The sequence below is a fragment of the Carassius carassius genome, chromosome 3 (assembly GCF_963082965.1).
Source record: "Carassius carassius chromosome 3, fCarCar2.1, whole genome shotgun sequence".
NCBI lineage: Eukaryota > Metazoa > Chordata > Actinopteri > Cypriniformes > Cyprinidae > Carassius > Carassius carassius.
This window is the reverse complement of record NC_081757.1, coordinates 2,716,465-2,736,318: the sequence shown is the minus strand read 5'-3', so window position 1 is coordinate 2,736,318 and position 19,854 is coordinate 2,716,465. Positions and strand designations below refer to the sequence as shown.

Below are 19,854 nucleotides of genomic sequence, written 5' to 3'. Positions count from 1 at the left end.
TCTCGCGCGCGCTCTCTCTCTCTCTCTCTCAATTCAATTCATATTGCTTTATTAGCATGACATACAAAGGTACATATTGCCAAAGCATTGTACATAGCAGAATAGAAACAAACAAAACAAAAATACATATATATTCATAAGAAAAAAAAAATTACATGCAAAATAAATCCATATACATTTCTATAAACATTGATGGTACTTCTAATGTACTCTCTCTCTGTCTCTCTCGCGCGCGCTCTCTCTGTCTCTCTCGCGCGCGCTCTCTCTCTGTCTCTCTCGCGCGCGCTCTCTCTCTGTCTCTCTCGCGCGCGCTCTCTCTCTGTCTCTCTCGCGCGCGCTCTCTCTCTGTCTCTCTCGCGTGCGCTCTCTCTCTCTTTCTCTCTGTCTCTCTCTCGCGCGCTCTCTCTCTGTCTCTCTCGCGCGCTCTGTCTCTCTCGTGCGCTCTCTCTGTCTCTCTCGCGCTCCCTCTCTCTCTGCCCTGTTAAACTTGCATGTGGTTTTCAGTCCTGTCAATTATAAACTTTCACTCTATGATGGTTAAGCTGTGCAATTAATCCGCGAATCACACTGTCAAGGGCAGGGGAGTAGCTGGCCCGTACAGTTAATGAATAACGGATCAACTACGACAGCCTAAATCGCACATCCTGCGATGTGACTATCGTGGATTCGTACATCGCGATATCGATGCTTAAACGACACATCCTGCAGCCCTACTGTGTAGTATTGTTATTGCTGCTGCCCCCATGTCGTAGGAGAAACAATAATGTACAGTATGTGGAAAATAAACTGCATTAACACATTTTATTACATTAAATACACAAAAGGATCATATGACCCGTTTAAACAGCCATACGGGCATGTAGTGGTTAAACCATGGCATTACATAGGAATATTATTTTCCTGGCCACCAAACGCCTCTAATTTGCCTCTTTGCACTGGATTTTAAAAACATTTTCTCAATTTTAACCCTAAATAAGCTAATTCTAATATAAATAAGCATATTCGAAAAAATTATATTAATGCGGTTTCATCACTGCCCAGAATAAAATGCGATTGTAAAACAGTCAGCGTAATTATCAGTACACAATCAATGCACATGATGTGTTAATAATCACTTGAAATGGCTGCAAATATAGTAAAACTGCTGTCTATCCTACTTAAAACCATTCAAACATATTAGAATAGAACTATTGAGAATTCCAAAAATCACGTGACCACGCGGCGATGAAATCAAAGTGTGTCGCAACCACTGATCTACATATTACTGTTCTATGATCTATATATGACTATAGCCCACTGATCTATATATATATTTTATATTATAGATCAGTGCTATAGCCGCGTTTCCACCACAGGAACTTTACCCAGGAACTAGGGACTTTGGGCTGGTACTCTGTGGGTTTCCACCACAGGAACCAGGATCTAAATAAAGTTCCAGGTAAACAAATGCCCCTCATAAAGTCCCTGCTGGCGAGGTAGTGCTTTTTCAAAGTTCCGGAACTTTCGGGGGGCGGGACTTGGGCGCTAAACATCCTGATTGGTTGAGTTTACGCAGCATTGTGATCTCATCCACAATTTATTCGGATCATCTGCAAAATATTACTGTTATTGTGTCATGAAATGTAATTTTTAAAGTATTTCAGGCGAGAATGTATTTGTTTAAAACTCAAATATGCTGAGATAATATTTTGTTTCATTGTGATGTCTATATATACACATATCCCTGAACTAATTACATTTCTGCTGCTATTATTATGCGTAGATAAAACTAAAGGAGGCAGTGGTATTTGATATCCTATTTCGTTTTATTGTAAATCTACAGATAGGAAAATAGCAGTAGGCAAGGCGAGCTGACTGATGTTATCAAGTAAGCTGCTGTTTGCAGAATTACCGGATTTGCGTCGTCGTGAACCTCACACTCTCGAGTCGAATTCTCTCCACTGCTAGAAAGCTACTCCGATATTGATGTATTGTGTGTGTGTATATATACAAAATAATATTGAATCAAATCGCAAGCTTGTGAATGAGAATCTAATCGAATCTTGAAATTTGTAGGGCTTGACCAGGATATTTGAATATTCGTTCAGTGGGTTGGCACTCGATATTCAATTTTGAGATTTTAATAATCTTTTTTTTTTTTTAAGCAGCTGGCATTCCCCTGAAAATGGTCTTTATTTGCGCTTGCATATAGACATTTTTTTTTTACTGTCGGGCTGAATGGTTCTAAGGACTGTCAGGTACGAATACAGTTGTATTTCCACTAGGGGTGGGCGATATAGAGATATTTTTTAAACACGATATGGATTTTGACATAGTATATATCGATATATTGTTTATTTAATTCTGATTAAGCCACTTTGTTGTTTGTCTTCTCTGTGCTGTGCTCGCCCCCGCCTCCTTGATTTTGTCCCCCTCCCCTCGCGTGTTGTTTCTTTGAACATGGCGGCATCCTCAACCAGCCCGGAGGCTACAGAACTAGTCTCAAAAAAGGACAACTGGCTCCATTATATGGAGATACCTTGGTTTTAAGGCGTCGGACGAACAGCAGGCAGATGTCTACTGTAGGGCCCTTTGATTTCTGCGATGCAGAAAACGCAGACGGAATCCAGTCATAAAAACGGAATTTACAGTTTAACGTGGAATGTCATGGAATTTGTCAAATTTTGAATGAATTAATCAAAGGTAGGTCTTTGCTCTCACATTAAATCACGATATGGACTAATATCTGTAAATATTAAGCCCGAAAAGTCTATTTAAATATGAATCCTGCATGTTCTGCGTGTGTGTGTTAATGAATGGCGCAGAAGCACGGCTTCGTTTATTATAGACATGGAAGCATGCGTGACGCTCCGGTGATTTCAGCGTCTCTCCTCTCACTAAATGAGGACGTGAACACATGAACAACATCTCCAGAACTGCACTGAGAGTCACTTCATGAGCATTTGACCCGTCAAAATGAAAGTATTTGCTAGAAATCTATTACTATTGTTCAGCAGAATGTACATAACCCACTACTAATACTACTATTAAAATGATACATAAATTATACTTAAACATAATTTAAGGAATAATCACAAAACATTTCTTCCATGTTTTATTTTTAATAGTAAATTTGTTTACCAAAAAATGAAGTTGGCTCAATTTTCAATAATTAAAAGATAAATGAATGTTTTATGCCTTCATTTGATAACCAGAAAAATGTAAATACACAGAGTTTCAGAGGGGAAAAAACATTTCACATAAGGCTATTTTTAGAATTTTAACAAATTTAGGTTGTTTTTATGCATTTAAATAATAACACTAACCTAAAACACAGAATTGGGTAACAATAAAACATATGGTGAAGGAAAAAAAATAAGACATTTCATAGGGCCCTAAACATGCTATATTTGGCATATTTGTTTTTGCAGTAGTTTTGGGGGGTTATTTTTCCTGTAAAGATATTGAGATATCTTAGGGTTAGCTTTTTGTGCAGGCTAGCTGCTAGAGGTTTTCAAAAAGACGGTTATGATTCTGTGTGTTTGTTCACCAGAGCACAAAAAGATAAAAACCCCAGGATGTGTATATCGAGATATAGCAAAATATATCGAGATATAGTTTTTGCTCCATATCGCCCAGCCCTAATTTCCACGTGAGTGTGGTATAGCGCTGCACGTTTGCAAGCCGTTCTAGGCACAGTTAGACAGCCGCGCCGTTAGAGTGCGTGTGCTTGACTTAAATGCAGAAGACCTCAGCTGTGTGGGAGTTCTGTAAGTAGTATACCTAGTAGGCTGAATTGCCCTAATGTGGGACATTTGGTTTAATTCTGTGACATATTGCGTTGTGTTGCCAAAACATGAAATCCACACCCAATACCATTTTAAAAACCCCAGGATGTGTCCAAAATAAATAACAAGAGAAAATGCGGATACCGTATTCATAAAATAAATCATAGACACATTAGTGATCTTAGTGCAAGTCGTCTGATAAAATCTGCAAGCTTCCTAATGTGGGACACTGATAAGTCTATGATAAAAGGCCAAAGTCACCTTTCATGTAGAATAGTCAAATCTTAAAAGTTAGTATTTCTCTTGGTTATGGATGGATAAAATATGGATAATCAAACATCATCAGACAAATAATACAATATGATCGTTTTGATGCATTTACTATAAAGACATTAAGCAACTATTATCATAGACCTGTGTTATGTTATGTAGATAGAATTCCTGACTGTTCTCTAGTTCAACAAACACATACAACCACAGCAGGCATAACCTAGGCCTATTTGAAGGCCAAATATACAACTACAGTTGAGGCTTTAGGTTAAGTTAAGCTTAACTTTAGGCTAGATCAGCCTTGATTCAGAATCAATTAAAGTGCAGTGAACTGCTGTTAAAAACATTTAAGACCAATTTGCCTAATGCTTTCTCTTTTACTAAACAAACACAGAATCATAACCGTCTTTTTGAAAACCTCTAGCAGCAAGCCTGCACAAACCTTGAGAACAACCTTAATAAAAAACCTACAGAGGTTAACTCATTACATCTCTAAAAACAAGCAGTCCTTTGCATGTCAAGACACCACCATTATCATCATCATCATCTATAATCGCATCTGCAGTAACAGCATTCTTAATATTGCATAACAACACTAAAACCCTGCAATAATCATTTTGCCCCAAAAAACAAGCCCCTACACATTTTTGACTGACTGAAGTACTGTCCCACATTTGGCTGATCATACTGTCCCATTTTTCGAAACCATATTTCCTAAAGTATTAAAAATATAGTTTGTATACACACACACACACACACACACACACACATTCTCCAATCAGCCTAATAACAATTTGTCAATATTAAAAGTATTGCTTTTATCAGACCTGTGTTTTTTATATCACTAGTGGAGTGTCCGTTCCAGCTGCTTCCGGCTCGCGCTGTTCTGTAGTTTATTAAAGGGTCATGAAACCCCCCATTTCAGCACAGGTTAGTTCTTACCACGGTTTTAAAAAATGCTAAAAAAGTGGGCGTGGTGTGCAGCAGACCTGGGGAGGGGGAAGAAAGAGGAGAGACAGACAGCACACAAAGCTTTGCGTTCAGAAAGTTTCATTTCGCTCCCATCGAGCTAAAAGCACAAATAAATGCACAGCCATTTGCACTCTGCATCGAAAACATATTACACATTCAGTCATTTAGCAGACGCTTTTATTCAAAGCGACTCACAAATAAGACATATATATTATTCTGTGGCGTTTATAGCCTTCTGACAGGTTGTGTCACAGAGCTATAAAAACGGTTACACACCAAGTGAATGAATCGCGTTTGTGCCGAACTCTTATTACAAAGAAAAAACAAACACTCTTCTGCAGTCCATGAATGTTTCTCTGTTAATGTGTGCGATGTCATTTCACAGTCTGATGAGTCTTTCATAGCAAATTAACACATGCTGTTGTGAATAATTAAGCAAAGCGTCTTCTCATAGGATAAACACGCAATCTCATGAATAATTGAATAGACACCGACGCGTCATCAATGTACTATAGTCCATTGCCACATCAAAAATCGTGACGTCAACACAATGTAGATTCTAAATCCGGAAGATGAAAATGAAGCAAAAAAGCTTAAAATTAACCAATTTTCTCCAACAGTTAAAATAAGCGGATGCTAACATTGTCTTCTATGATGTGCAACACAAACACCTCTGCTAAAATCTTAGAATAAGTAGTCTGGGGTTTCATGACCCTTTAAAAGTTTATTCATTCTGAATGTATCGCGTGTTCATATTGCACCAAAATGCAGCACTACACTCCCTTGTGTCCTCAGCAACACACCCGCCACACGTGATTAAATGAACGGTTCTCAACATAATAAAAAAACAATCAGATATACACAGACGTTCCTGCCTTTTTAGAGAGAAGAATATGCCCCCCCCTACCTCTCGCCGAAGCTTCGAATATTCGGTGTTGATTACTACCGAAGCTTTGAAGCTCAAAAAATTATATTCAGATCAGCCGTAGAAATTTGTCAAAACCCAGCCCTACTTTAAAGATTTTAATATTTTTATCTTTTTTTTTTTTTTTTTTTAGCTCAATGAGCTAAAATTGTCTCAGGAATAGAAAGAGCATCACATTTATTTCCAAGGTAATGCCAACTGAAAGCCACTCTTGTACAACAGAGCCATTGATCAGATTTTAAGCAAAAAGTTACATTTGTTAAACAACGGTATCCGTATTCTTCAGTAAAGATTAGGAAGAATAGGAAAGCCTTGGGGTCATAAAAAATCATCAAAGAACATTGCTTGATGGAAATTTCGTAGAAATGCCTCAGATGATAAATTAAAAATAAATTGATCCCGTTGCATCTCATGCTCTCTCTGTCTTGGCTCATTTCCCTCAGAAGAGGAGGGCAGGCCCCAGCGCCGCAATAGAAGCCGCCGGCGTCGCACCCGAGGCAGTCGTCCTGAAGAGGGCTCCACCAGCCGCGACAGACAGCCAAGTGAGAGAGTGGGAAGGGGTCGAGAAGTATGGAATTATATTTGCTTCAAAAAAAATTAACGTAACTTAAGAAAACTGAATGTAACTTTTTCAGAAACTATCAAACATATGCCATTACAAAAGAAGAGAAAAACAATGAAAATGAAAAAATTAACTCAGTCGCACAAATTTAACAGGCTCTTCAAATATGCTTCATTCTTTTGTTAATGTTTTTCAAAGATTCGTTTTCGCTAATCGTGGATTCTGAATTCAATGCCACAGATTTTGCTTACGCTTCGCAGTTTTTCATTTGGTGTTTTGACACAAACCTCTCGTGGGGGGTGGGCTCAACAGTGATCTACTCTGAATGGATAGTGAGCTTTTGATGGACAGGTGCTCTCTGTCCGGGAAGTACAGACGTCACTCGGCGCGCATATTGGAAAGCTCTCGCGGTGATTTGTATGCAATACGTCAGTGGTTCTCAACCTTTTTTTTTCCAGCGGGCCGCACTATGGTCCAGGTTAAGTCTCTCGGCCGCACGCATATAATTTACATATTACATCACCAATACAAATCAACCTGATTTATATTATAGCCTAAATATTATGATATCTAATCTATTACATTCATTAGAATAAATAAATAATTCTACTCCCCATAAATAAAGCACCTGATGCTGTCGGGAGCAAACCAATTATGTGAGATTCAGCTCGAAAGGAGTAACAGCACAAAGAAGTTGCGATTGTAAAGCCTGTGTTATACTTTCCGCATGAGCAATCCAAACGCGGACATGGCCAGCGCGGACGCAGACTTCAAATCAACCCAAATAGGCACGAACCTGTGCAATCCGTCAATAAATGAATATAAAGACAGCGAGTTCACTCTGCAACAAACAAACAGTTGCCCAGAATTATTGCACATTGCTGTCTTTATATTAATTTATTGACGGATTGCACAGGTTCGAGTAGCAATGAGCTTCTTCACTCTGCCTGCACATGTGCAATTGTGCTTTTGAAGCCTACTGACCAAGCGCACCTGTCCGCGCGGTCGTCTGCTCAGAGCCTCGGCACACACTCTCCGATGACGATTTTTACGTCATGCCTACCTAGCGGTCCATTATAAAGGTAAATCAGTAGCAAAACTCGAGAGGTTGAAGATCTGATTGTGAGAACTTGTCATATTAATATTTGTATTTGTAAGTTAAAATTTACACTCACAGCTCTGATGTGAAAAGCTGAATCTTTCAATTTGCACACACAGACAATGATCAAAACACTCGTGTTTTGAATTGGAAGTTGTAGATAAATAGTCACAAATGTGTAGAATGACATTCACACAAAGAAAATGACATACACACATTTTTACGACATATTTACTTTTGCACTTTACTTCAGTTTCGCTGCACAACGTCAAGTCGGCACTTACAACCTCTCAGATCTGGAAGTACAAGTTCAAATCCTAGCGCTCTGACTTTTGCTACTCTTTTTGCGGTATTCTGTTGCAGAACTCACTTGTGCACTTGTATATGCAGATGTGAGAGAGCAGAGCTGGGGGCGGGGCTTTGGTGCGAATGAAGACATTTTATTGGTCGATGCCCGACCAATCAACAATGCCAATTGTTTTCACTGAATATCCTTAGCTTTGACAGGATTTTAAGACACTGCATTCATTTTGCCATTCAGGTATTATCTAGTAGACAAATAATGCAACATATTTTATATGTATATCCCACTGCATATTGCAGAGTAAACTCGCATGCTTTGATCTCACCGCCACGCGGTCACGTGGTTCATGGAGCTATCAATAGTACTAAACTACACATATTGTCAATATGCTTGAAATGTTCTAATTGGGACAGACAGCAGTTTCATTATATTTGCAGCGATTTCCAGTAATTTGTAACACTTAAAGTGCATTGATTATGCATGGATAACTACGTTGACTAATGACTATGCCTTACAATAGCATTTTATACTGGAAAATGGAACAGCATTATGTTCTCATTAGTGATGGGATTTATGGCTCTTTGAGGGGATCCGGATCGCGAAGATCCGTTCCTTTCAAAGAGCCGTTCGGCTCTTTTGGCTCTTTTTAAATATTTAGTCAGTTTCAAGAAGCCAGCTTGGGGGCATCTCAGTTTATCCTGGAAATAATTACTGGGAGGAAAAATGAGGTGAGATTTGTAGTCAAATAATTAAAACTCAGATATCACACACCAATATCTGAGTTTGAATTATTCTGAAATATTGATTATTACCTCGTTTGTCACGTGTGGACTATATTCCATAGGGTTGCACAAATCCCTCTGCTTAGACAGTGACATCACTATTTTGGATTTACCTTTAGTACAAAGTGTGTGTGTGTGTGTGTGTGTGTGTGTAAAGCTACGTTGACTTATGTTATTCATACAATACCTACTCAAATAAACATCAAAAACAAAGCCGGCTGCAATGAATTTCTGTGCAAAACAGCTTTTACTACAAACACTTTCACACAAGAACATTATCACACAAGAACATTTTGATAGAAAACAAAAAATATTTAAAGTAGATAAAATTAGAATAAATAAAATGGAAATGTCTACATACTATTACTACTGTAAACTTTGCAAATAGGACATCAGCCCCTTCAAGTCAATGAACAATAACAAAGTGGGCTGCAATGAACATGCACAACTAATAACTAATATCATCACGCTATAAAGGGTTGGCCTGCGCTGGGTGCGCCCCTCCCCCTATAACTGTTCTGTCTCGCGGAGGAGCTCATTTGTGTGCATCTGTGTGAAACACGCATAGGAAAAAAGAACGACAGAAAGAACGGCTCCCCTCCAGCCGCGACTCGGCTCCCATCGTTCATGTTTATGAGCCGTTCAAAAGAATCGGTTCGTTCGCGAACGTCACAACTCTAGTTCTCATACTCCTCCTTGGCAGTTAAATGTGACTAAACAATTAAGTGTAACTTTTAACCAATAAAATAACTGTACTACATGTTAACTCAGTCCTGTTTAGTTAATTTGAAGAGATCATGGTACTAAATAATATGCGCAATAATTATGATCCATGAATGACCATTTGAAATATAACATTTTCTAATATGGTTATTATTTATACTACAATAACTGCAGTATTTAGGTTTAAATTCCTGTGCAAAGAGGCACACTTTAAATTAGAGGCATTTGGTGGCCAGAAAGATAATATTCATATGCAATTCCATTGCTTAAACACTAGATGGCCTTGTTGATGTTTAATAAATACATGTATTTAGCTCTACTAGTTGCTCAAAACAGTATTTCTGGTCATAAGTGCTTATTTTTTAGGTTTTGCTGTTTAATGTACATTTATTAAAATAATAATAATAATAATAATGTTGCATTTAAAAAGGTTCATTACTGACAAGCAAATTGGGAATTTAACCCAATGAAGAAGTTAAAATTATTTTTACAACACATAAAAATAATAAAAACAGCATTATATTGCAACTCTGGTAGAGTGATATGCAGTGGGATATACATATAAAATATGTTGCATTATTTGTCTACTAGATAATACCTGAATGGCAAAATGAATGCAGTGTCTTAAAATCCTGTCAAAGCTAAGGATATTCAGTGAAAACAATTGGCATTGTTGATTGGTCGGGCATCGACCAATAAAATGTCTTCATTCGCACCAAAGCCCCGCCCCCAGCTCTGCTCTCTCACATCTGCATATACAAGTGCACAAGTGAGTTTTGCAACAGAATACCGCAAAAAGAGTAGCAAAAGTCAGAGCGCTAGGATTTGAACTTGTACTTCCAGATCTGAGAGGTTGTAAGTGCCGACTTGACGTTGTGCAGCGAAACTGAAGTAAAGTGCAAAAGTAAATATGTCGTAAACGTGTGTATGTAATTTTCTTTGTGTGAATGTCATTCTACACATTTGTGACTATTAATCTACAACTTCCAATTCAAAACACGAGTGTTTTGATCATTGTCTGTGTGTGCAAATTGAAAGATTCAGCTTTTCACATCAGAGCTGTGAGTGTAAATTTTAATTTACAAATACAAATATTAATATGACAAGTTCTCACATTCAGATCTTCAACCTCTCGAGTTTAGCTACTGATTTACCTCCATAGTCCATATCGGTCTCGCGGACGCAGAAAGTATGAGGCAGTCTGTAAGACGCGCACGGGAGCATGACCCTGGTATTTTACACATTTCTTTTTTTCTCCCTTAAAAACAAATTTGTCCATTCTGATGCTCAATTTTACCTTAACTAATGGCTGTTGATGACTATTTGAATTGAATTCTGCCAAAGTGCGCGCTTGTATGTGTTTGTTAAATGCGTAATGTTATGCGAGTCTGCTCATGTCTGAAAATAATGTGAAAAACAAAATAATTTCACATAAAAACATTAGGATATAGCTTATATTTCATTAGTAGCTTAAATTTTTTAATGTAAAAAATAAAATTAATTGTAAAACGGAAAGTTTTTGTTTTTTATTTTTTTATTCAGCAAATGGCGGGCCGAATTTGAATTCGTGACGGGCCACATGCGGGCCGCGGGTTGAGAACCACTGCAATACGTCGTGCCTTGTATTACTAAATATGTAAATAATATTTGACCTTCGATCGTATCAGTCTGTAAAGATGAGCTCTCAGGAGACACGGAGCGGCATCGTCTTCCTTCTCCGCTTGTCCTTCAAGGCAGCTTGAAGTAAGCTTGTGTTACTGAAGTAACATCGATACAAGTTTGATTCATGTTACAGTGTGTAACAGTTCGTTGCGGGTTATTATTGTCATTCACAACGAGGAAGATGATGCCGCTCCGTGTCTCTCCAGAGAGCTCATCTTTAAAATATGCACGCCACTGAGTGACGTCTGTACTTCCAGGTCTGAGAGCACATGTCCATCAAAACCTCACTATCCAATCAGAGTAGATCACTGATAAGCCCCTCCTACGAGAAGTTGGTCAAAACACCAAACGAAAAACTTTGTACGCAAAATCTTTTCATTGTTTTTCTTCTTTTGTATTGGCATATTTTAGATCGTTTCTGAAAAAGTTACGTTCAGTTTTATAAAGTTACGTTCATTTTTTTTTATCAAATATAATTCCATAGAGAAGGAGAAAAATTGACAAGTACACCCGGCTGCAGCCTGCACGTGTAGCCCCTCCCCTAACCTAATCTGATTGGTTCAATCGTCTTTCATAGGCAAACATGATAGGAAACTTGTGCATAGTTGATGTAGGACGGAGTATGTTGTTTAAAAAGCTAAAAACTTTAACAAGTTTCACAAATCCTTCATTATAATGCACAGTATTTTTATCATCTTGACTCACTAGGTCTGATTTATTGAATCACGAGATGTTAGCTGCTGCAAGTTTAATCTTCTGGACCAGTCAAATTCACAAATGAATCATTGGGACATTCTAAAACGCTTCATGTAAAAATGTGTGGCTTAATGCATTAAAACAGTGTTTTAAAAAGACCAAATTATTAATAAAGCATTTATGCTACAAAAGTTGGGATATTGCCAACTATAGGGGGAAAGGAAGTACTATATCTTGTGCATTAAACATACTGAGAAGAGCCAGATGTTACATATGTTTTCCAATGTAGTAGAAAGAAAATTTAAAGTTTCATAAAAATTAAAATGGCAGACATATTAGCCTATTGCGATGTCATTTATCAACTGCATGACAGATAATATGTAACGATAATTGTCTTGTCATGCTATATAAATTAAATCAATACTGATACATCCTTTTAAATTCCTTTCTTATACTCAGATGATATGAAATTGAAATTTGAAATAATATTTAATTCATAATTCATTCTTCTATCTGAAGACCTGATCTTCCCACTGTGGATAATCAACCCAATTAATTTATTAAATGCAGTGGGTTGTTCGTCTGTTAGTCTAAAGATCAGCTTAATTTAACAAAACAATCATTTCAGGGACACGGAGGGTTACAGGCTAATGTTTTTTTTTTCTTTTGTGCATTATAATGAAGGCTTTGTAAAACTGTACAGTGTTTTTAGCTTTTTAAACAACATACTCCGTCCTACACCAACTATTGGATTTCTTATCGCTTCTCAAACTGACAGCAAGGGACTACAGAGAGAGAACATTTATTACAACTTTTAAGGCTATTTTTCTTTTGTTATTCAGCATTTGTAGAGAGTGACAGGAAGTAATTGTTGAGAGAGCGAAGGGGCTGGGTGGGATTGTTGCTGACCGGATTTAAATTAGATTAATTTCACAGTCTACAGAAGGTGTAAGATATAAATGTGACCCAAAGAGCTGTTTTCTTGCTCCGGGTTATAGGATTTTTCCACTTGTTTGATCACATGCTGCTTTTTTCCCCCTCGACCTGACTGCTGTGGCTCTCTCTGTTTTTATAGTTACCGTTGCTGACTTCATCTCTCGTGCCGATTCCCAGAGCAGACAGAATCTCCCGGTGAAGAACGAGGTGACCCAGCACACATCCCATCCCAAGGTCGGCAAACACTACATTTACATTTATTCATTTAGCAGACGCTTTTATCCAAAGCGACTTACAGATGAAGACGAAGTGGAAGCAATCAAAAACAGCAAAAAGAGCAATGATATATAAGTGCTATAACAAGTCTCAGTTAGCTTAACACAGTACACGTAGCAAGGGCTTTTAAATAATATATTTAACTTTTTTTTTTATATGGAATTAGAATAGAGAGTGATGTTGAATAAAGCAAATCTGCAGGATCGGACAGTTTTAGTAATGTGGTCTGAGAAAGTCAGCTGATCATCAATCATAACTCCAAGGCTTCTAGCTGTTTTTGACGGAGTTATGGTTGATGTGCTTAACTTGATTAAATTGTGATAAAACGATGGGTTTGCTGGAACCGCAAGCAGTTCTGTCAACAACTACAATACTACAACACAGAACACACCCCTCAGATTAAGACTGCATGATTTAGGAAGAAATCTTTTATTTTAATATATTTTAAATAATTTATTGAGAGGAGAAAAAAGCTTTAGGCCTGTAGAGCTGCAAAAGTTGGCCAACAATTTGTGATTTATATATCAATGAGACTATGAAATAATTATATATTTTTTTTATGGTGGTTATCATTCTGCTTAATATTTAAATTTAGTTTTTACATATGTTTTGTACTTCTTAATGTTATAAAATAAATTACATGCACTAATATTTTGCTGTAAAAGCATTTGCAAATAATAATTGAAATATTGTACCCAGATTGCGTTTTTTCAATTTACTACAATGAATCATGCAGCCTTAACTGAATAAATCATAAGTTAAATATTAGTTCAGTTTTTTGTTTTTCGTCTGTGTCTTTTCTCTTTTTAATAAATTAGTAATAGGTCAGTGTGTGTGTAAAGTCACTGTACCATCATCAATTGTTTTAAGGCTTTGCTTTGGGTAAAAGAAACAGTTTTATGAGGTTTAGGTTCAGAACAATGTTTTAAACTGCATTTGGTTCTGTGTTCTTCAGGAAAACGGGACTAGCGTGAGAAAGGAAGAGTGCCCTGCTCCGAAACGCTCCCCTAGCAATGGCGTAGCTTCGCCCGGGGAGGCTCTAGCCCTGGTGAATGGGGTCTCGTAAAAAGTCATCTCGCCCCCTCAAGACCCACGTCTACAGCGAGACAACACGGCGAACTCTGTACCTGCTTGCATTCACGTAAACCTTTAAACTGACGAATGAAAAATCGAAGTCTACGAGAAGAAAATGATACAAAAAAAAAAAAAGATGAACGCATCTACTTTAAACCACACCTAATGGTGTTTGTTTATCTTCTCTATCAGTACTTAGTGCTTATCTAACACAAGCTTGCCAAAAATGAGCTGAAGGATATGACTCAAATCTCTGACAACTGAAAACAGGACGTGACTCTTTGGGTGTTTTTTTTTTTTTTTTTTTTTTTTGCGGTTGTTGTTGTTGTCATTGTTCGTTTTGATCATTTGTACTCACTGGTGTGGGATTGTGAAACACTCCCAAACAGACGCATCTCTATTACAGTGTTAGCTAAAAGAGGGCGGGGCTAGCAGAGAGGCTATGGGCTGAAGGCGGAGCCTCTTATGAGTGATTGACAGTTCTATCTGTGGTACTCTGAATTTAAGGGCAAAAAGGGGTAACCTAGAGACATTGTGCCTTGAATTTGAATAAACTTGAGTATTTTCTTTTTCTTTCTTAATATTTGCGTTGTTCATGGGATTAAGTAGATGGTTCCTGTCGGAGGATTGAGAGGGGTTCGGATTTGGGTGGTGGGGGGAGGATCAAATAATTAATGCCAAACATGAAGTTAGGATGTTTGTCCAAGGACAGGTCATTATGTGAAAGGCGTTTAATCTGTGTGTGTACAAGTGTGTGTCCTGTTGGTGAGACATGCAGCAAGAGCATATAAATGGGGAGGAACGTTCCATATCCGAGATGAATCCCGAATGGATTCGGTCTCTTCAGGGCAGAAAGCAGCACAAGTGTCGGTGGGCGGAGCTAGAGAGAGATGTTAATGAACGGACAGGTTCAGAGTGTTGGTAATCTTAAGTATTTCAGCATCTCTTTCCTCGCTGTACGTGGAAGGGAGGCGGGAGGAAAGCTTCCGGCCCATAGCTAAAGGACAGGCAGGAGGGGATTGGTGACCCTCTGGTGTCCATGATTGGTCTTGATGGTCTAGAAGGCACAGTGAAACTTTATTAAGATAAAGCCAGAAACACTGAGACAGATGCATTCGTACACACACACGTGCATCTAAAGAGCATTGTAATACACTGCAGTTTGGTCGAATGGAGTTTTAGCCTCTTCTGTCTCTGCTGGGAGATCTGAAGGAGATGGAGCGTTTTCTCACTTTGTAACGGTCATCTTGGTTCCTGCCCTCAAATGTTATTTTTTTTCCTTCTCTTTTTGGTTCTTTCCACATCATAGAAAAACAAAAAAGATTCAAATGAAAGTGAAATAAATTATTTCTGGAATGACACCTGTGTGTAGCTTGGTTTCTTTTCTTCAGTCTGGTTTCAGTTTGTCTGCACTTTGTGTGAAAGTGGTGGAGAACAGGATGTGAAACTATAGTGTATATAAAAAAAATATATATATTGCATGTTTCCTAGTAAATTTATAATAAGAGAAAAAATAGTCAAGCAAATTATTTAACTATTATAAGGGATGCTTCACCCAAAATCAAAAAAAGTTCTCATCGTTGTCTCGCCCTTATTCCATCTCCGTCTTTTTTGGTTGACAAACTGAGATGTTTAAAAAAAATAATCCATCTCTGAGGCATTGAACTTGTAGGGATCATTATCATGTTCATTTGGTGTGCTTTTTCAAGCATTGACTTTACTGGCCCATCCACTTCAGTTAACTGGAAAACCTCTTTTTTGTTGTCCACAGAAGAAAGTCAGATACACCTGACAGCACGAGGGTGAATAAATGAGACTTTTCATGTTTGGGTGGAGTCTATTGGGTGTCTGTTTTCTTAATTTTGTAGTAGGGAAAAAATCATCAGGGTTATGCACTAACTGTTGAATATGGTTGTTTGAAACTACCTGGGTTTTTATTCTAGATTAATGTTTGTTAATTGTCTTTCTTACCACAAACAAAACATTGAAGTCAGGCTCCTATATATTTTGCTCCTTTATTACCAACATAGGGAAATCATGTTTTGCTTACCACTGCTAAATAATATTGGCTATTTCATCAATATGATTGAGTCAAACTATGATGGTCATGTGAGAGTGCATCATACATTGTAGACTCTCAAATCATATTGCTTAACTTTATAAAGAAGCTGACTGCAGAATTAATTTTACTGGATTGATTGGTCAACGCTGCACTGTAATACTGGTTGTGTTTGCTTTTGTTCATTAAACTAAACCCAGAGCTTTAGAACCTGATCCCAGGTTCAGATGTCACGGAAAACAAGACCTGCATTTTGCTAGCAGAGTTTAACTGAGCACATTGCAGTGTTTACGCTGTGCATTCAGCAAAGCTTTATTCTGCTCACTGCTTCCAGACCGGTTTTATTCCAGGATGTGTTACGTAATAAGGGTATAGCAAAAATAAGATTTTGTAAAGGTATATTAATATTATCATGCCACCTTTTACAAGTGGTTTATAACCGGGTTATTACAGTGAACTAAAATTTAAATGAAGACCATTAAAAAGCTTTTTTGTTACTTTAAATAAAATACTTAAAAACATTTCAGATAGTTTTCTCATTTTAATTTAGTTCAAATTGTGAAAGCTAATATATATATATATATATATATATATATTGTAAATATGAAGGGGAAAAAAGCCCTGAATCTAAAAGTGTAATGGTATCTCAAGGATACTAAAATGATGAATATGACTAATGAAATTCAGTGGGTGTTTTTTCTTCATTGATCACAATGGAAATGCACCTGCTTTTCTGTGTTAAATCTGCATTGATGTAGTGCGGGGTTGGGTTTGAGTGACGTCCTCATCTCTGCTGTACCCTCCTGTGGTCACACAGACTGGCGCTCCACCTAAAGCGATGGCTTTTTTCAGTTCCTCCCTCTGCATTGACACACACAAGACTTCACACCGTCAGGAACGCAGGCTTCAGGCAAGTACACCGCCTTCTAGACTCGTTAAATAATATGCGTCAGTCGCTTCAGCAGTATTCAATTTGTACTGTACTGTTCCTAGATCTGATGGCTTTGATATTAGATTCTTAAAAAAAAAAAATATCAGATGGTTTAGGATTATCTTTGAAATAGATTTTAAACTGGTGGCACAGCAACAAATTTGTCTGGAAAAGTACATTGGTGTTTTGTTACTCAAATTCTCAAGCATGTCAAGTAAAATTTGCAAATGTAGATAGATGACTTTAGTTGCACCTCTTTAGATTTGAAAAATCTTTTTCTCGCAATCTTCACTGTCAAATGCATTACACTAAATTTTAAAAAAAAAAATTTCATCCATGAAACAAAATGCCAGAAGCAATTTACAAGTAAAATGAGAGGGAAAATATGAAAAACCAGTTCTCTGACATCACTTAAATGCTTTCATTTCAATGGTCACTGACTCACTGGTATATTTGCATTGTGTTTCTGTGTGCTGGGCTGGGACTGGACCTGCAGGTGCACATGGAGAAGGCATTCTTCTTTTTCAGACCAGATCAGGTTTCACTGCGATCTAGGAGATGCTCGATCATTGCAGACCCTTTTAGCTGTCTTTTTTGCTGTTTTTCTTGAAGTGATGCAATGTAAACCCTTTCTTTCCATCTCAGGAAGTGCATAGACCTCAATTTAGACGTTTCCTTGCAAAAGATACAGACTCCGAAAGGCTCGGAGGTTAAAAAAAAGATCACAGTAAACGCTCAATTTTAGATGGGCTGATTCACAGATAAAAGCTTTTTACTCTCAAATATCCTATGCGTTTGGTCATATGATGTGATTTTATGTTTGTAGCCCAACAAGAATGTAAAGGGATATGTGTGTGTGTGTGTGTGTGTGTGTGTGTGTGTGTGTGTGTGTGTGTGTGTGTGTGTGTGTAAGATAAGCATTCTGATTTGTCTGGATTTTTGAATGTGTTTTCTCAGGTCAGTTCATCATGGCACATACAGCTGTAAGTGTCCAGCCAGGCATGATGGTGAGCACGACTAACGTGACTTCAACCCTGTGGAGCACCGGATTGTGTGACTGCTGTGATGACATGGGCATCTGTAAGTGTGGGGTGGAGAGAAGCGGGAAATATACACTACAGACTATTGTCTGTGTTTGCATGTAATAAGAAGAATAAACGGTGTTTGAGGATGTGAGCTGTTGCACGCCATCTGTTTTCCTGTGGCAGGTTGCTTTGGGCTTTGGTGTCCATGCTGCCTCATGTGTAGAACCAGTGAAGAATTTGGAGAGTGTCTCTGTCTCCCCCTGCTGGAGTTATGCTTTGGTGGCATGTTGCATCCTATTACACTCTCTATGAGGAGCGCCATGAGAGAGAGATTCCAAATTAAAGTAAATACAGCATCACTATACACTTAATAACTGATTTCTATTGTGATATATTTTAAACTGTAATTTATTCCTTTGATGCAAAGCTGAATTTTCAGCTTCTTCATTGTCACATGATCCTTCGGAAATCATTCTATGCTGATACAGTGCAAAAGAAACATTATTATTATCATCATCATCAGTGTTGAAAACAACTGTGCTGCTTAATTTTTTTTTTGTGGAAACCCCAATACATACAGAAGTGGAATTTTCTAGTGGTACGATTTGTTTAGGGACCTAGGTTAAAATACTAAATAAATATATATTTATAAACACAGTTCAACTACTACAAAATATTTATGAATTGGAAAAAATATTCTGGTGCTTATATAAACTCATGTAATTAAAATAAACACTGAATTCAGCATTTACATTTGAGGTTTGACTGTATTTAAGTTATACAGAAGAACAACATATTTAAGTCTATTGGAGTAATGTTAACCACACACCTTATTTTGCCAACTGAAATTCCTCAAAAACTCAAATTCTCCTCCGGTTTAAGAACTACAAACTGATGTTTTTAGATGTTGCATGGCTCAAAAATAGTACCAGGTTTGATTGGCCAATACTTCCACGGCCCTCCACTTAATGACTACTCAGTTTCATGTTTTAGTTTTTAGTTTGACTAGATTTGATGTTCTTTTGTCTTTGATGAAGGGCTCGATACAGGATGACTGCTGTACAGTGTTCTGCTGCACTTTGTGCGTCTGGTGTCAGATGGCCAGAGAGCTGAAGGCTCGACGAAACCCTATGGTGGTCGTTAACACGGTTCACCATCAGCCGCAAGCTTTCAACCAGCCAACTCAATCCATCAATGCATCCTACCAGCCTCTGAACCCCGGCAATCCTCCATACTGACGGCCTCGGTGCATATGAGCACACCTGCCTTGCTTTAACCTCAAGCTCCCTAAAGAGCAAAATCTGTCCAGATGTCATTTTAATATTTTTATCTAGCTTACCTGTTTAACGATGCCACTATTTTTTACTAATCACATTTTTTACATTTTCTATAGACACATTGCCAAATATAGTTATGAATATATATATAAAATATAGAGAGAGCAAGGATTGGGTGTAGCAACACCTATATAAGTAAATAAATGATATTTCCTCATAAGACTGGTTATTTCTCATTTGTGCGTCAGCATTGTCATTTTCAATATAACATGCTAAAAAACAGACGTGTGGATGTCCAGGGTTAACATGACGATGTGTGTGTGTGTGTGTGTGTGTGTGTGTGTGTGTGATTGGGCTGTTAGCTTGTCTTGTGTCAACACAGAACTCAGGTGGAGAGTTTAATGAGAGTCATGGGGCTAATATGCAGAAAAAAACTGATATGTAGCCAACATGTAATTGCAGTAACAAGCAAATCCTCTCAGCCACACATGGTGTTAAATAATAACACTCCCAC

The 19,854-nt window shown here is 37.8% G+C and overlaps 2 protein-coding genes across 5 annotated transcripts in view; both read left to right on the top strand.

Moving 5' to 3' along the window:
- The window catches only part of LOC132115962 (RNA-binding protein FXR1-like), a 30,231-nt gene extending 14,822 nt beyond the window's left edge, over nucleotides 1–15,409 (top strand). For 2 of the 4 annotated variants that reach the window (XM_059524429.1, XM_059524412.1), the window contains exons 15-17: nucleotides 6,378–6,476; nucleotides 12,838–12,932; nucleotides 13,930–15,409. In XM_059524429.1, coding sequence (XP_059380412.1) covers nucleotides 6,378–6,476; nucleotides 12,838–12,932; nucleotides 13,930–14,040 — 305 coding nt within the window. In that variant the 3' untranslated portion in view covers nucleotides 14,041–15,409. The remainder of the gene's footprint in view (nucleotides 1–6,377; nucleotides 6,477–12,837; nucleotides 12,933–13,929) is intronic. The other 2 variants (XM_059524421.1, XM_059524438.1) reach the window with 2 other exon arrangements.
- A 2,512-nt stretch (nucleotides 15,410–17,921) lies between these two features.
- LOC132113625 (cornifelin homolog) lies at nucleotides 17,922–19,362 on the top strand. Its single transcript, XM_059521483.1, has 3 exons — nucleotides 17,922–18,118; nucleotides 18,247–18,407; nucleotides 19,101–19,362. Exons 1-3 carry the CDS (start codon nucleotides 18,007–18,009, stop codon nucleotides 19,299–19,301), a joined length of 474 nt encoding a protein of 157 aa, XP_059377466.1. The 5' UTR covers nucleotides 17,922–18,006; the 3' UTR covers nucleotides 19,302–19,362.
- Nucleotides 19,363–19,854: the final 492 nt, after the last annotated feature.

Bases quoted from the DNA above. Each gene is read 5' to 3' on its own strand.
- LOC132113625 (XM_059521483.1), top strand. From the start codon at position 18,007: ATGGCACATACAGCTGTAAGTGTCCAGCCAGGCATGATGGTGAGCACG. The intron at 18,119-18,246 runs GTAAGTGTGGGG...TTCCTGTGGCAG, and splicing joins CTGTGATGACATGGGCATCT to GTTGCTTTGGGCTTTGGTGT. The intron at 18,408-19,100 runs GTAAATACAGCA...TCTTTGATGAAG, and splicing joins GAGAGAGATTCCAAATTAAA to GGCTCGATACAGGATGACTG.